This window comes from Capra hircus, chromosome 2, assembly GCF_001704415.2.
Source record: "Capra hircus breed San Clemente chromosome 2, ASM170441v1, whole genome shotgun sequence".
Taxonomy (NCBI): Eukaryota; Metazoa; Chordata; class Mammalia; order Artiodactyla; family Bovidae; genus Capra; species Capra hircus.
Genome location: NC_030809.1, coordinates 13,105,957 through 13,119,146, shown reverse-complemented (window position 1 = coordinate 13,119,146; position 13,190 = coordinate 13,105,957). Strand labels below are relative to the sequence as shown.

The 13,190-nt window shown below is 54.2% G+C and overlaps 1 protein-coding gene across 1 annotated transcript; it reads left to right on the top strand.

Moving 5' to 3' along the window:
• MATN1 (matrilin 1, cartilage matrix protein) lies at positions 2,838-12,751 on the top strand. The gene is made up of 8 exons (XM_018067174.1): positions 2,838-2,976; positions 4,703-5,049; positions 6,162-6,384; positions 7,298-7,423; positions 8,398-8,814; positions 9,983-10,135; positions 11,726-11,806; positions 12,398-12,751. The coding sequence occupies exons 1-8, from the start codon at positions 2,880-2,882 to the stop codon at positions 12,445-12,447; spliced, it is 1,494 nt and encodes a 497-aa protein (XP_017922663.1). The 5' UTR covers positions 2,838-2,879; the 3' UTR covers positions 12,448-12,751.

Below are 13,190 nucleotides of genomic sequence, written 5' to 3'. Positions count from 1 at the left end.
GAGAGACAAGAAGTCAGCGTCAACTGATTGCAGGAGGTGGTGAATTGTGAAAAAATGAAACTAAAATGAAAAGTCATTTAACTTCCTCATTCTCTAAAACAGGGGCAAAAGGGAATGAGACCTGATTTCTAAGCTCGGCTCTGTCTCTAAAGAGGCTGGTCAAGAACCTCTCTGCGCCTGTTTCCTCACCTGACAAATGGGCTAACAGAGTTGGGCCTGCTGTCCTCACAGGTTTGCTGGGGGAACAAAAGACGCAGAGTGACGTAGTGAGTGAGTGTGCCACGTCACACGTACAAGGGACTGTTACCTTCATTATTCCTGAAGGTGGTGACAATGTTGGTTGGATCAGCTGTGCCTGGCAATCATTTTAAAAAAATGTCCGTAGATTTCTTTTTATGGAGGTGTAATTTATATAGAGTGAAATCACAGGTCTTAAGTATTGGTAGCTTTCCCTCCCCAAAGATGATAATCCTTCAGCCCTGCAATCTCCACTTCTATCCTCTCACTGACTTCTCACACGGTCCCAGTGAGGCAGGCAAGCCAAGAGTTAGTATTCCCTTGTCATCTTGCATAGTGACAAGCTGAGGCTCAGGGAAGCTAAGTCACCAGCTACAAGTCACACAGCTGATGAGCAGCAGAAGCGAATTTGAACCTGGGTCGCTCAGATGGTCAAGCCCATGCTCTCTTTATCTCATCAACTACTGGACCTGCAGATGACACCACCCTTATGACAGTGAAGAGGAACTAAAGAACCTCTTGATGAAAGTCAAACAGGAGAGTGAAAAAGCTGGCTTAAAACTCAACATTCAGAAAATGAAGATCAGGGCATCTGGTCCCATCACTTCATGGCAAATGGAAGGGGAAACAATGACAGGAAACAGTGACAGGCTACTTTTTGGGGCTCCAAAATCCCTGCAGATGGTGACTGCAGCCATGAAATTAAAAGATGCTTGCTCCTTGGAAGAAAAGCTATGACAAACCTAGACAGCATATTAAAAAGCAGAGACATTACTTTACAGACAGCAGTTATGTATGGACGTGAGAGTTGGACCGTAAAGAAAGCTGAGCACCAAAGAATTGACGCTTTTGAACTGTGGTGTTGAAGAAGGCTCTTGAGAGTCCCTTGGACTGCAAGAAGATCAAACCAGTCAATCCTAAAAGAAATCAATCCTGAATATTCACTGGAAGGACTGATGCTGAAGCTGAAACTCTAATACTTTGTCTACCTGATGTGAAGAACTGACTCCTTAGATGCTGGGAAAGATTGAAGGCAGGAGGAGAAGGGGGTGACAGAGGATGAGATGGTTGGACGGCATCATAGACTCAATGGACATGAGTTTGAGCAAGCTCTGGGAGTTGGTGATGGACAGGGAGGCCTGGTGTGCTACAGTGTATGGTGTCCCAAAGAGTCAAACATGACTGAGTGACTGAACTGAACTGGACCTAGATGCAATGATGGGGACCCTTCCTGGTTATATCCCTTTATTTATAACCCTTTAGTTTTGCCTTGTCTGTGCAGACCCTGGACTGGGCCCGGATGCAGAGATGAATCAACCAGACACTTATCCACTCACGGGTGAGACGGACAAGGTACAGAAGCACAGGGAAGGGGTCCTAACCCGGGGGAGCGGGGAGAGAGGTGGGCATGGAGAAGGCACCTCCACCAGGCTTCCCCCATGCAAGCAGGGTGCCTGAGAGCTCTGGCCTGGGGCCCTCTTCTGGCATCGACACTCAGCTGCACTTAAGACAAGTTACTTCAAAACTCTGGTTTTCAGTTCCTCATCTGGGAAGTGGGGGCAATAGTACTGGGTGCCTCAAAGGGTTATCCAGAGAATTCGATGAGATGGTTCATATAAGACTGCTCGCCCTGGGAGGTGGGCACCATTAGCATCCCCACCTTTCAGGTGAGGCACAGAGAGGTGAAGCAACCTGCTCACAGTCACACAGCAAGTAGAGAGCACACCCAGGTCATCTGGCCCCTAAGTCTGTGCTCTCAACCGTCTTCCCTACTGCCTTGCTCCTAGTGTGCTGTGCTCAGTCGATCAGTCGTCTCTGACTCTTTGCAACCCCATAGACTGTATAGCCCACCAGGCTCCTCTGTCCATGGGGATTCTCCAGGCAAGAATACTGGAGTGGGTTGTCCCATCCTCGCTAGGGCGTCTTCCCAACCCAGGGATTGAACCCAGGTCTCCTGCATTGTAAGCAAATCCTTTACCATTTGAGCCACCACAGAAGCTCGCCCTGCTCCTACGAGGGGCTCGTGTACCTGTTGGCTCCGACATGACTCTGAAAGATTGTTAGGCAGAGAGTGATCAGGAGGACGGGGGCAACATGGGCAGATGGTCCTGTGTGGACAAAGGCTTGAGGAGCACTCAGATCCAGGCGTGGATGGAGAGCAGGATGTGTGTGGAGAGCCAGCAGGCAGGACAGCCAAGGCTGGAGGTGGGAAACTGGGGCTGGAGTTGGAGGTGGGAGAAGTGCTGGCGTGGGTGGGGGCGCCGGGCAGGGCTGGGCTGTGAGGCTGTTGGACTCAGGTTTACCTGGGCTCAGTCTGGCAGCTTCGGGCCAGTGCAGGCTCTGGGCCCCAGAGGAGCCTCCCTCCACCCACCTGATATTTCCTGGATTCCAGCTGTAGCTTCTGCAGGCAAAGGAGCCCTTGTGGTCGGAGGGGCCTCTGGAGCCCAGGCGGGGAGACTCCTTCCCTCCCTCCCTGGCACACACACCTCCATTCAGCCTGGCCCCGCCCTCCAAGGGGGCTGACCCCACGTTAGTGGGGGGCCCGCCTGACTGGGAGGCAGGGCCAGCAGGCAGCGAGGTTGATAAGACCTGGCCCCCACTGGCCCCCACAACTGTGCTGCTACTGCCCGCGTGCCAGAACCATGAGGGCGCTCAGCGGCCCCCGCCTCGTGCTCTGCGGCCTGCTGCTGCTGCTGTCCCAGGCCCCATGCGCCCCTGGCCTCGCCCCCCTGTCCAGAGGTGAGGGGGCCGCATGTGAGGTGGGGGATACCCGGCACTGAGACAGACAGAGGCTAAATGGTATCTAGCATGGGCGGGGTTGGGGGGCAGGCAGGGGTGCCCCACAGGGCCGACCCAGGAGCAGACAGAGATGGTGACAAACACAGGGACCAGGGTGGGCTGACCCTGACTGTTCTGTGGGGAGGGGGCATGGCATGAGACAGCTTCTCTGAGCCTGTCTCTGGGCTTCACAGCTCCCAGGCTGTCCTCAGGGACCAGGCATCCTGCAGTGACCTTGGTCTTCTGGGTCACTGATGGCACAGCCTTCTGTCACCTGGGGCTGCAACCAGGCCCAGGGCTGAGCTCACGACTCTCTGATGACTGCAGATCTGGTTGGGGGGGGGGGGTGCAAGATGACATTCCCCCTTCCACCAGCCCTTCCAGCATATTCTGGACTGGGCTCTTCATGAGCTGTACCACTCTGAGTTTCAGCTGTGAAGACAGAGTCCTAGCATGCCCAGCTCCTCCTGTGCAGATGGGGAAACTGAGGCCAGAGAGGGGAGGACCTGTCTAAAACCACACAGTGAGTGAGCAAGCCTCAGAACCTCGTGGCTCCTGGTCCACTGTCCCATGGTGTGGCCAATGCCCTCTCCATCTCTGGGCCTCAGTTTACCCATCTGTAGCCTCAGCTAAGTGGGGACCAGGAAGCCAAGCTGCAAGGTGATTTCTGAGGCCCCTTGAGGACCTCTGATGTCCGGGCCTGGGGCACCATGGCTGGGAGATAGGACTGTCTACACACCTTGTCTTTCTTGACTCTTCCCGCATCCCTGCTTGGGAGTAGCCCAGATTTAGCGCGCGACAGAGTGCAGACTTCTGTACGGGCTGCAGGGCCAGGCCAGTGATAGCATCAAGCATTAAGCCTGTCCTCCCCTCCAGGCAGATGAGAAAAGTGAAGCTTCAAAGCTGCCACGATCTGCCCAAGGCCACAGAGCTGGGACTCGGACTCCGTCTACCTCACTTGGGCTCGGTGTCCCTCCCAGCTCATGGTGCTGCCTCCCAGGCTGTCTGGAAAGACGTCGCTCCCTGGGGGTGTGTCTTGGGGCCCCACTTGGTCAGACTGCCAAGGTGGCCGCGAGGAACTCCTGCTATTTTTCCTGCTCTTAAATACCAGCCAGCAGGCTCTGCGGGATTGGGGCAAACTGGGTGCACTTTGCTGATTCTCTTTGACGCTCAGATGAAAGAGCCCATGTTGACGGATGCTGCATTGGTTTTTAAGGCTGTGCCCGCTAGAAGGCTGACCCTCAGTTCCCTCCTGCCCAGGCAGGGCAAAGAGAATCCCTTGCTTACACTCTGGGCTGAAACCTGAGATGTGAAGGCTGTCTTCTCCTTTGCTGCCTCTGAGAACCCTACATGCCCAACCTTGAGCTGGCACCTTACACATATTTTTGCTTGTCCTCAAAGGTTTCTGTAAGGAAGGGATCGCCTGCCTATTGTACAGACAGGAAACTGAGGCTCAGAGAGGTGAAGGTGCCATTTGAACCTCTGTCTTTCCTATGGGCTGAGCTGGGGGCCTCTGGCAAGTTGCTTGCCTGGGTGTCCCCATACTGACAGCAGCACCCAGCCAGGCTGATTCATGTCTGGTCTACTCTGCCTGAGGCCTCAGGTCTAGACCTAAGTAGGCCCTGGTGCCCTGTTCCTTTGTCTTAAGTATTTCCGCTCTATCCTCCTGACCTCTGCCCCCTCCCAGGGCACCTCTGCCGGACCCGGCCCACCGACCTGGTGTTCGTCGTTGACAGCTCACGCAGCGTGCGGCCCGTGGAGTTTGAGAAAGTGAAGGTGTTCCTGTCCCAGGTCATCGAGTCACTGGATGTGGGGCCCAATGCCACCCGCGTGGGCCTGGTCAACTACGCCAGCTCCGTGAAGCAGGAGTTCCCGCTGCGGGCCCACAGCTCCAAGGCTGAGCTGCTGCAGGCCGTGCGCCGCATCCAGCCGCTGTCCACGGGCACCATGACGGGTCTGGCCATCCAGTTTGCCATCACCAAGGCCTTAAGCGATGCAGAGGGTGGTCGCCCCAGGTCTCCCGACATTAGCAAGGTACGGGCTCACAGGAACGTGGCAGCCGACAGCAAAGAAAAGATACAGCTAGGTTTTCAGGGCCAGAAGCCTTGGCCTCAGGAGGGGAGGAGACTGTACCAGGCCGCTCCCCAGGGGACCCAGGGTAGGGATACTAAAAATATTGCTGCCCCCCTCTGGCTTCTTATCAAGAATCATCTCAGGGGGCCTCACCACACTCCCTTTCTCCAGATAAAGAAACATGGGCTCAGGAAGGTGAGCTGTATTTCTAACCCAGGTGTGTCAGGTCACTAAGACAGGGGGTCAGGCATCCAGGCCAGGGAGGAGACTCAGGAATCAGACGCAGACTCAGGTCAGAAGCAGAAAAGCAGCCACGGGTCTGGACGCTGAGTCCCAGACTCCTACAGAGCAGTCTGGAGGACCCAACTTAGGGCAGGCTGGACAGGGGGTGGGTGAGGGCCAGGCTTGGCACCAGGGTCCCTTCCTGTGGCCCTTTCCCAGCACACAGGGGACTTGGGGGAGGAGAAGTGTTTTCTTCCTAAGGAAGTTAGTGTCTTGGGGAACAGAGGGAGAAAAGGCAGCATCTTCCTTCATTCCGTGGGCATCTATATGGGTACCGCCTCTCTCCCAGGGTATACAAGGGAAGATGGGCAGAAGAGAGGAAAAACTTCCACTCTTTAGCTTCTGCCTCTCTCTGGTGGCCAAAAGGTAGAACTGCACGGAGTTGAGTACAGAGGTTTGGCCCTGCCCTCGCAACACCCCCAGGCTGAGGAGTGGAGGTGGCTCTGCCCTCAGAGGTCACAGAGCTGTCTGATGGAGGAGAAGACGCCCAGAAACCCTAGTCAGATGAAAGAGCACCTTAGCCACGCCTCTCACTCAGAAGAAACCTTTCTCCTCTTCCACTATCCAAGTTCTTTTTCCCGGGCCTGATATTGGTGGTGGTGGCAGTCATATCCACCTGCCACGGAACAGCTGTGTGACCGGGGCTTGCCACTCCGCCCCTCCGGGTCAATCTCCTCTTATGTCAACCGTCCTGGGGTGTTGGGGGGTGGGGTTGCTGCTGGAGGACCAAGTGGCCCACTCAGCGTGGGGAGGGGGGCCAGGCCCTCGCACATTCCTCCTCTGCGTCGCAGGTGGTCATCGTGGTGACGGACGGGAGGCCCCAGGACAGCGTGAGGGACGTGTCTGCGCGGGCCCGGGCCGGCGGCATCGAGCTGTTCGCTATCGGCGTGGGCCGCGTGGACAAGGCCACGCTGCAGCAGATCGCCAGCGAGCCGCAGGACGAGCACGTCGACTATGTGGAGAGCTACAGCGTCATCGAGAAGCTGTCCAAGAAGTTCCAGGAGGCCTTCTGCTGTGCGCGGGCGGCAAGGGGCAGGCGATGGGCCAGGCTTGGGGCGGTGCTGGAGGAAGGGAGACTGGGGAGAGGCGATCGGGTATCTGGGCGGGGCCAGGGCAGGGGCGGGGCTGAGAGTGCACCATTGGGGGCGGAGCCTGGGAAGGAGGCGGCCTATAAGGGGCGGGGACTGAGATTGAGATCATATTGGGGGCGGGGCCAGGGCCTTATCTGGGTTGATCCCCACCCAGTCCGAGGTTGAGGGACTTGGGGAGGAGGTGCCGCTCAAAAGAGGATTTTTTTTTTTTCCTTTGGAGATAAGAGTCCCGGCAGGGAACATGGGGAGGGCCTGTGCTATTTGGCTGCGGGGTGTGTATATGTGTGTGTGTGTGGTGGTGGGGGGTGGAGGGTTGGGATGCCAGAGTCTTCTGCGATGTGGGAAGGTCTGATGGGGCTTGGGCATTGGGGTGGAGAAAGTTCAGAACCTTTAGCCGGGTGGAGGGGCAGTGCAAGGATTCTTCTCCACGTGTAAAACAGATCTAGGAAGAGCCTGAATCTAACTGAGAGAATTCTAGGCCATAATGCACAGTACCACAAATCTGGTATTTCACAAATATTTGTCGAGCGTCTTCTGTGTGCTGTGCTCACTGCTGCATGTTTTGTTCTAGTCATTTGGAATACAACAGTGAACAAGAGGGATTTAGGCCCTGTCCCTGTGGCCTATATCATTTCAGCAGGAAGCTTTAGTTTATCATCAGCAATGCCACCGTCTCCAGGGATGTCAGCCCGGCTGCAGTGATGCTGGCCTGGGTTGAGGGTCTGGAACCCCACCCGGGTGAGGGCCTGAGTGTCCCTGAGTGTATGAGGGGCCATCCTGGCTGAGATAGCCAAGGGCCAGTGACCGTGTGATTCTGTCTCATCTCGTCCCTGCAGTGGTGTCAGACCTGTGTGCCACGGGCGACCATGACTGTGAGCAGGTGTGTGTCAGCTCCCCGGGCTCCTACGCCTGTGCCTGCCGCGAGGGCTTCAGCCTGAACAGTGATGGCAAGACCTGCAACGGTCAGTGGGCCGGACACAGGCAGCCTGGGGAGGGTGGCAGGGAGGGGATGGGGCCTTGGCCAGTCCCCAGGAAGCCCACCCGAGCCTGCCTGCTCCTTGCCTCTGGACCAGTCTGCAATAGATGTCTTCTGTGGACTTGTGGACACGGAGGGGGAAGGAGAGGGTGGGATGAACTGAGAGAGTAGTATTGGCATGTATGCACTCCCATGTGTAGAGCAGATAGATAGCTAGTGGGAAGCTGCTGTGGCTTCCTGGGTGGCTCAGTGGTAAAGAATCTGCCTGCCAATACAGGCACTGTAGGAGACACAGCTTTGATCCCTGGGTTGGGAAGATCCCCTGGAGGGGGAAATGGCAACCGCCTTTAGTATTCTATCCAGGATAATCACATGGACAGAGGAGCCTGGCGGACTGCACAGTCCCTGGGGTCATAAAAAGTTGGACACGACTGAGTGACTGAGCAGGCAGGCAGGGCAAACTGCTGCAGAGCACAGGGAGCTCAGCTCAGTGCCCTGTGATGCCTAGAGGGGTGGGATGGCGGGTGGGTGGGAGGGAGGCTCAAGAGGCTTGTGTATACATATAGCTGATTCATGCTGTTGTACAGCAGAAACTAACACGACATTGTAAAGCAATTGTCCTCCACTTTAAAAGAAAGAGATGTCTTCTAGAGTTCGATGTTTGCAGTTCTCTTCTCTCTGTTCCTCTTTCTGCCACTGTGGATGGTGGGTTTAGTGTGGTGGAAGGAGTTATATACTCTTGAACTCACATCTTGGTGCCACTACTTCTGAGCTGCGTGATTTAACCATGTTTAGAGCTTCAAGTTTCAATGCTGGAGCTTAGGCTTCCCAGAGGGAGTTTTGAGGCCCAAATGGGATGATCTTCTGAACAGCTGTTGGGTGTGGTGGGTACCCAGCCACTGGCTGGGATGAATGACTGTGTCCTTAAGCTTCACCTCCCTGCCTTCCTACCCTCTGCAGTCTGCAACAGTGGCGGGGGCAGTTTGGCTACTGACTTGGTCTTCCTGATTGATGGGTCCAAGAGTGTGCGGCCAGAGAACTTTGAGCTGGTGAAGAAGTTCATCAACCACATTGTGGACACGCTGGATGTATCGGACAAGTTGGCCCAGGTAGGGCTGGTACAGTACTCAAGCTCTGTGCGCCAGGAGTTCCCCTTGGGCCGCTTCCACACCAAGAAGGACATCAAGGCAGCCGTGCGGAACATGTCCTACATGGAGAAGGGCACCATGACCGGGGCTGCCCTCAAGTACCTCATCGACAATTCTTTCACTGTGTCCAGCGGGGCTAGGCCTGGTGCCCAGAAGGTGGGCATTGTCTTCACTGATGGCCGGAGCCAGGACTACATTAATGATGCTGCCAAGAAAGCCAAGGACCTTGGTAGGTGCTGCTGGGACCGTGAACACCACCAATGGTCAGGGGTACACATGGAACAACTCAGTTACAGTTTAGCTTAATGTCTGTTCTGATGAGTGCCCAAACCCAGGTTCCATATAAATGAGGTTTGTCCAACTCTTTCTTATACTGATGAGAAAACTGAAGCCCCAGAAGCGTAAGTGGCTAGTTCTCATGGTCTTTTGGTAAGTGAGGCTTGGAACTTTTCCAGTTGAATAATCCCAAGAGCACACCATCTGTTGGCAGGCAACCTCACTTTGGGACAATCCTGAGTCTCAGCTTTATCACCTATTAAATGAAAATAATAGCAACCAGTAGATGGATATTATAAGGTTTACATGAAATTACAAAGTTCTCAGTACAAGGAGTCAGTACAAGTCTGATGTATGGTAGCATCTCAGTAAATGTTGATTTCCTCAATGTCTTTGTCCCAGGCATTGTGCCTGCGATTCCAGCATCTGCCACCAGGAGGTGACTGGTTTTGATTGCCTGGGCATTCCCCAGACAATGGCACCCCACTCCAGTACTCTTGCCTGGAAAATCCCATGGACGGAGGAGCCTAGTGGGCTGCAGTCCATGGGGTCGCTGAGGCTCGGACACGACTTCACTTTCACTTTTCATTTTCATGCATTGGAGAAGGAAATGGCAACCCACTCCAGTGTTCTTGCCTGGAGAATCCCAGGGACGGGGGAGCCTGGTGGGCTGCTGTCTATGGGGTTGCACAGAGTCAGACACGACTGACGCGACTTAGCAGCAGCAGCAGCAGCAGCAGCAGCAGCAGCAGCAGCAGCCGCCTGTCCCTATGGTGAAAGTGAAGTGAAAGTCACTCAGTTGTGTTTGACTCTTTGCAACCCCATAGACTATACAGGCCAGAATAACTGGAGAGGGTAGCCTTTCCCTTCTCCAGGGGATCTTCCCAATCCAGGGATCGAACCCAGGTCTCCTGCATTGCAGGCAGATTCTTTACCAGTTGAGCCACAAAGGAAGCCCAAGAATACTGGAGTGGGTAGCTTATCCCTTCTCCAGAGGATCTTCCTGACCTAGGAATTGAACCAGGGTTTCCTGCATTGCAGGCAGATTCCTTGCCAACTGAGCTATCAGGGAAGCTGCCTGTCCCCATAGCCACCATTATTCACCTTGTTCCTCTTGGTAGGCTTTAAAATGTTTGCTGTGGGTGTGGGCAATGCCGTGGAGGATGAGCTGAGGGAAATCGCCTCGGAGCCTGTGGCAGAGCACTATTTCTACACAGCTGACTTCAAGACCATCAACCAGATTGGCAAGAAGTTGCAGAAGAGGATCTGTGTGGGTGAGTGAGACCAGAAAGGGCACTGGAGGGAGGAGTAGGTGGGGCTCTGACGATACATGTGTGTGTCTGTTTGTGTAACCATCCCGGACTAGATATGGGTGGGGAAAAGAGGAGCTGGGATAGCATCATGACTTGGCAGAATTGGGAGGAGGGCTGACCAGTCTGACTTTTCAGTTCAGTTGCTCAGCTGTGTCCGACTCTGCGACCCCACGGACTGCAGCACACCAGGCTTCCCTGTCCTTCACCATCTCCTGGAGTTTGCTCAAACTCATGTCCATCAAGTTGGTGATGCCATCCAACCATCTCATCCTCTGTTGTCTGCTTCTCCTCCCACCTTCAATCTTTCCCAAGCTCAGGGTCTTTTCCAGTGAGTCAATTCTTCACATCAAGTGGTCAAAATATTGCAGTTTCAGCTTCAGCAGCAGTCCTTCCAATGAATATTCAGGACTGATTTCCTTGAGGGTTGACTGGTTTGATCTCATTGCAGTCTAAGGGTCTCAAGAGTTTTCTCTAACACCACAGTTCGAAAGCATCAGTTCTTCAGTGCTCAGCTTTCTTTATAGTCCAGCTCTCACATCCATACATGACTGGAATGTATACATGACTGGAATGTATACATGACTGGAAAAACCATAGTTTTGACTAGACGGACCTTTGTCAGCAAAATAATGTCTCTGCTTTTTAATATGCTGTCTAGGTTGGTCATAGCTTTTCTTCCAAGGAGCAAGCATCTTTTAATTTCATGGCTGCAGCCACCATTTGCAGGGATTTTGGAGCCCAAGAAAATAAAGTCTGTCATTGTTTCCATTGTTTCCCCATTTGCCATGAAGTGATGGGAATGGATGCCATGATCTTCATTTTTTGCATGTCGAGCTTTGAGCCAGCTTTCTCACTTTTCTCTTCTCCTCTGTCTGATTTTTTACAGCCAGCAAACATGTACTGAATGCTCTTCCACAAGCGGCACTGTTCTCAGTGCTCTCCAAATGTGAAATCATTTAATCCTATTTGGTAGGAATATTGTTATCCCCATTTTAGAGACAGGAAAACCAAGGCCAGAGGGATGGAACAACTGAGTAACTGGAGGAGCCAGGATTTGAACCCTGCTTCCTCTCCTGGTTCCCAGTGGTAAAGAGTGTAGATTCCCCAGTCAGACAGGCCTGGGTTTGCATGTTTGCTTTGACACTAACTAGCTGCTGGCTCTGGGTAAGTTGTTTTCCTTCTTGAGTTCTTCTTTTGTAAAATGGGATTAATAACAAACCCAAAGAGTTGTGGTGAGGAGTCACCAAGATGACCTCGGGGCCCCCAACTAGAGTGTCCTGCACATTGTAGGTGACCAGCGCTGGGGAGGCTGTTTTGGAGTTCTTTATCAGGGTTTTTAGGGGTCAGGAAGACATTCAGGGATTGCCCCCTCCATCACTCCTGGGAGCTCTGTCTCAGGAACTCTACATGTCTCTCTGCCTTCTCGCATCTCCCAGGCCCCACACTCCACGAAGGCACTCCAGTTCTGGCCCTGAGCAGTGACTGCCCGCCTCCCTGGCAGGCAGTCACTCACCATCTCCTTTCCCTTTCCCCACTTTCTGCCCACCCCAGAGGAAGACCCGTGTGCTTGCGAGTCCATCGTGAAATTCCAGACCAAAGTGGAGGGGCTGCTGCAGGCCCTGACCCGGAAGCATATCCTTTCCCAGAAGCCTCTGCGAGGAGGGGAAGAGGTCAAGAGGGCCCTGTGGTGGAGGGGAGGAGAGAGCCTTGCCCCTTGTGTGATGGGGTCGGGCAGGCTCCTGCTGAAGACGGGCTGGATCCTGGCCCGGGAGGCTGGCCCTGGCTTTGGTACTGACGAAGGAGAGGCAGAAACCAAGAGCTAGAAGCTGGACACACACGGAGTCCTGGACACACTCGGGAAAACGTGGTGCCTATGAACTCCGCTTTCTCAGGCACTCGGTGACCTGCCTACCCACCAGACTCCTCTCAGATGGGGCTGCACCCCGCACAGCTCCCTGGGCTCAGGCAGGACTAGGCGGGTACCCAGCAGGCCTAAACCTGCACCTGGGCAGGGCTGGGCTTTCCAGACCCACCGTAACTGTCGGCTTGGTTTTGGAAAGCACCCTCCTGAGGGCCGTGGATGGGTAAGTTTTGACACTGGCGAAAGCACCCGCTATGGGGAGGGATGAGAGAAAGTCCTAGAAGCAGGGCCCCGAGTGCAGGTACCACCCCGTCACTGCTCTACTCTGGTCAGCCCTCGCCTCTCCTTAACTCCCAGTCCACTGGAAGCTGTGAGTAAGCGGCTGGCCATCCTGGAGAACAGAATCGTCTAAGGCCTCCTGTCCCCAGTGCAGCTCACGGAGCCCTGCGTGTGTCCCCTGGAGCCCAAGTGTAGTCTAGCTTTGCCAGTTCAGCGAGAGGGGTTTGGGAGGTGGGATCCCAGGACAGGACTGGGCTTCCTCCTCTCTCACCCTTCGAGCCTGGGGGCAGTGTGCGTTTAAGTGTGTGTGCTGGGAGAGTGTGCCTGTTCAGGAGAGCATGCATGTGTGTGTGTGTGTGTGTGTGTGTGTGTGTGTGTGTGTATGCCCAAGGGTAGGCATGTGACTAGGAACATGAGTGAGAACGCAGGGGTGAGTGTGGGAGGAACTGCGTTTGCATTTTTTTTTAATCAAAAGCTTAATATATTCCTGTTTTTTTTCAGTTCACTCTTTCTTGACTTGCGAGTGCTGTGAATTTCTTTTCTGGTTTCTCTATTCCCTTTTGAAAAACCATTAAATGTGATTTAATGTAAGCACTGAATGAGGCTGGTGGCCGTGTGGTCATTTGGGCAGCAGGAGGAAGAGCTTGTGGGGGTGGCAGGCGATGACTTTGCTCGGAGGAACTCAGCAATGGTGGCAGCAGGGAGGATGGCCACCGCTCCCCAAGCTGCGCATGTCTGTCCTGACTGTTCAGTTACAGATTCATTGATGAGATCTCTGTTCATCCTCCCAGCAACCCTACCCAGAACAGACTTGAGTCATCCCCATTTTACAGATGGGAAACCTGAGTGTCTGGGTGATGAGATGACTTGCTCATT

Bases quoted from the DNA above. Each gene is read 5' to 3' on its own strand.
- MATN1 (XM_018067174.1), top strand. From the start codon at position 2,880: ATGAGGGCGCTCAGCGGCCCCCGCCTCGTGCTCTGCGGCCTGCTGCTG. The intron at 6,385-7,297 runs GTGCGCGGGCGG...TCGTCCCTGCAG, and splicing joins GTTCCAGGAGGCCTTCTGCT to TGGTGTCAGACCTGTGTGCC. The intron at 8,815-9,982 runs GTAGGTGCTGCT...TCCTCTTGGTAG, and splicing joins CAAGAAAGCCAAGGACCTTG to GCTTTAAAATGTTTGCTGTG.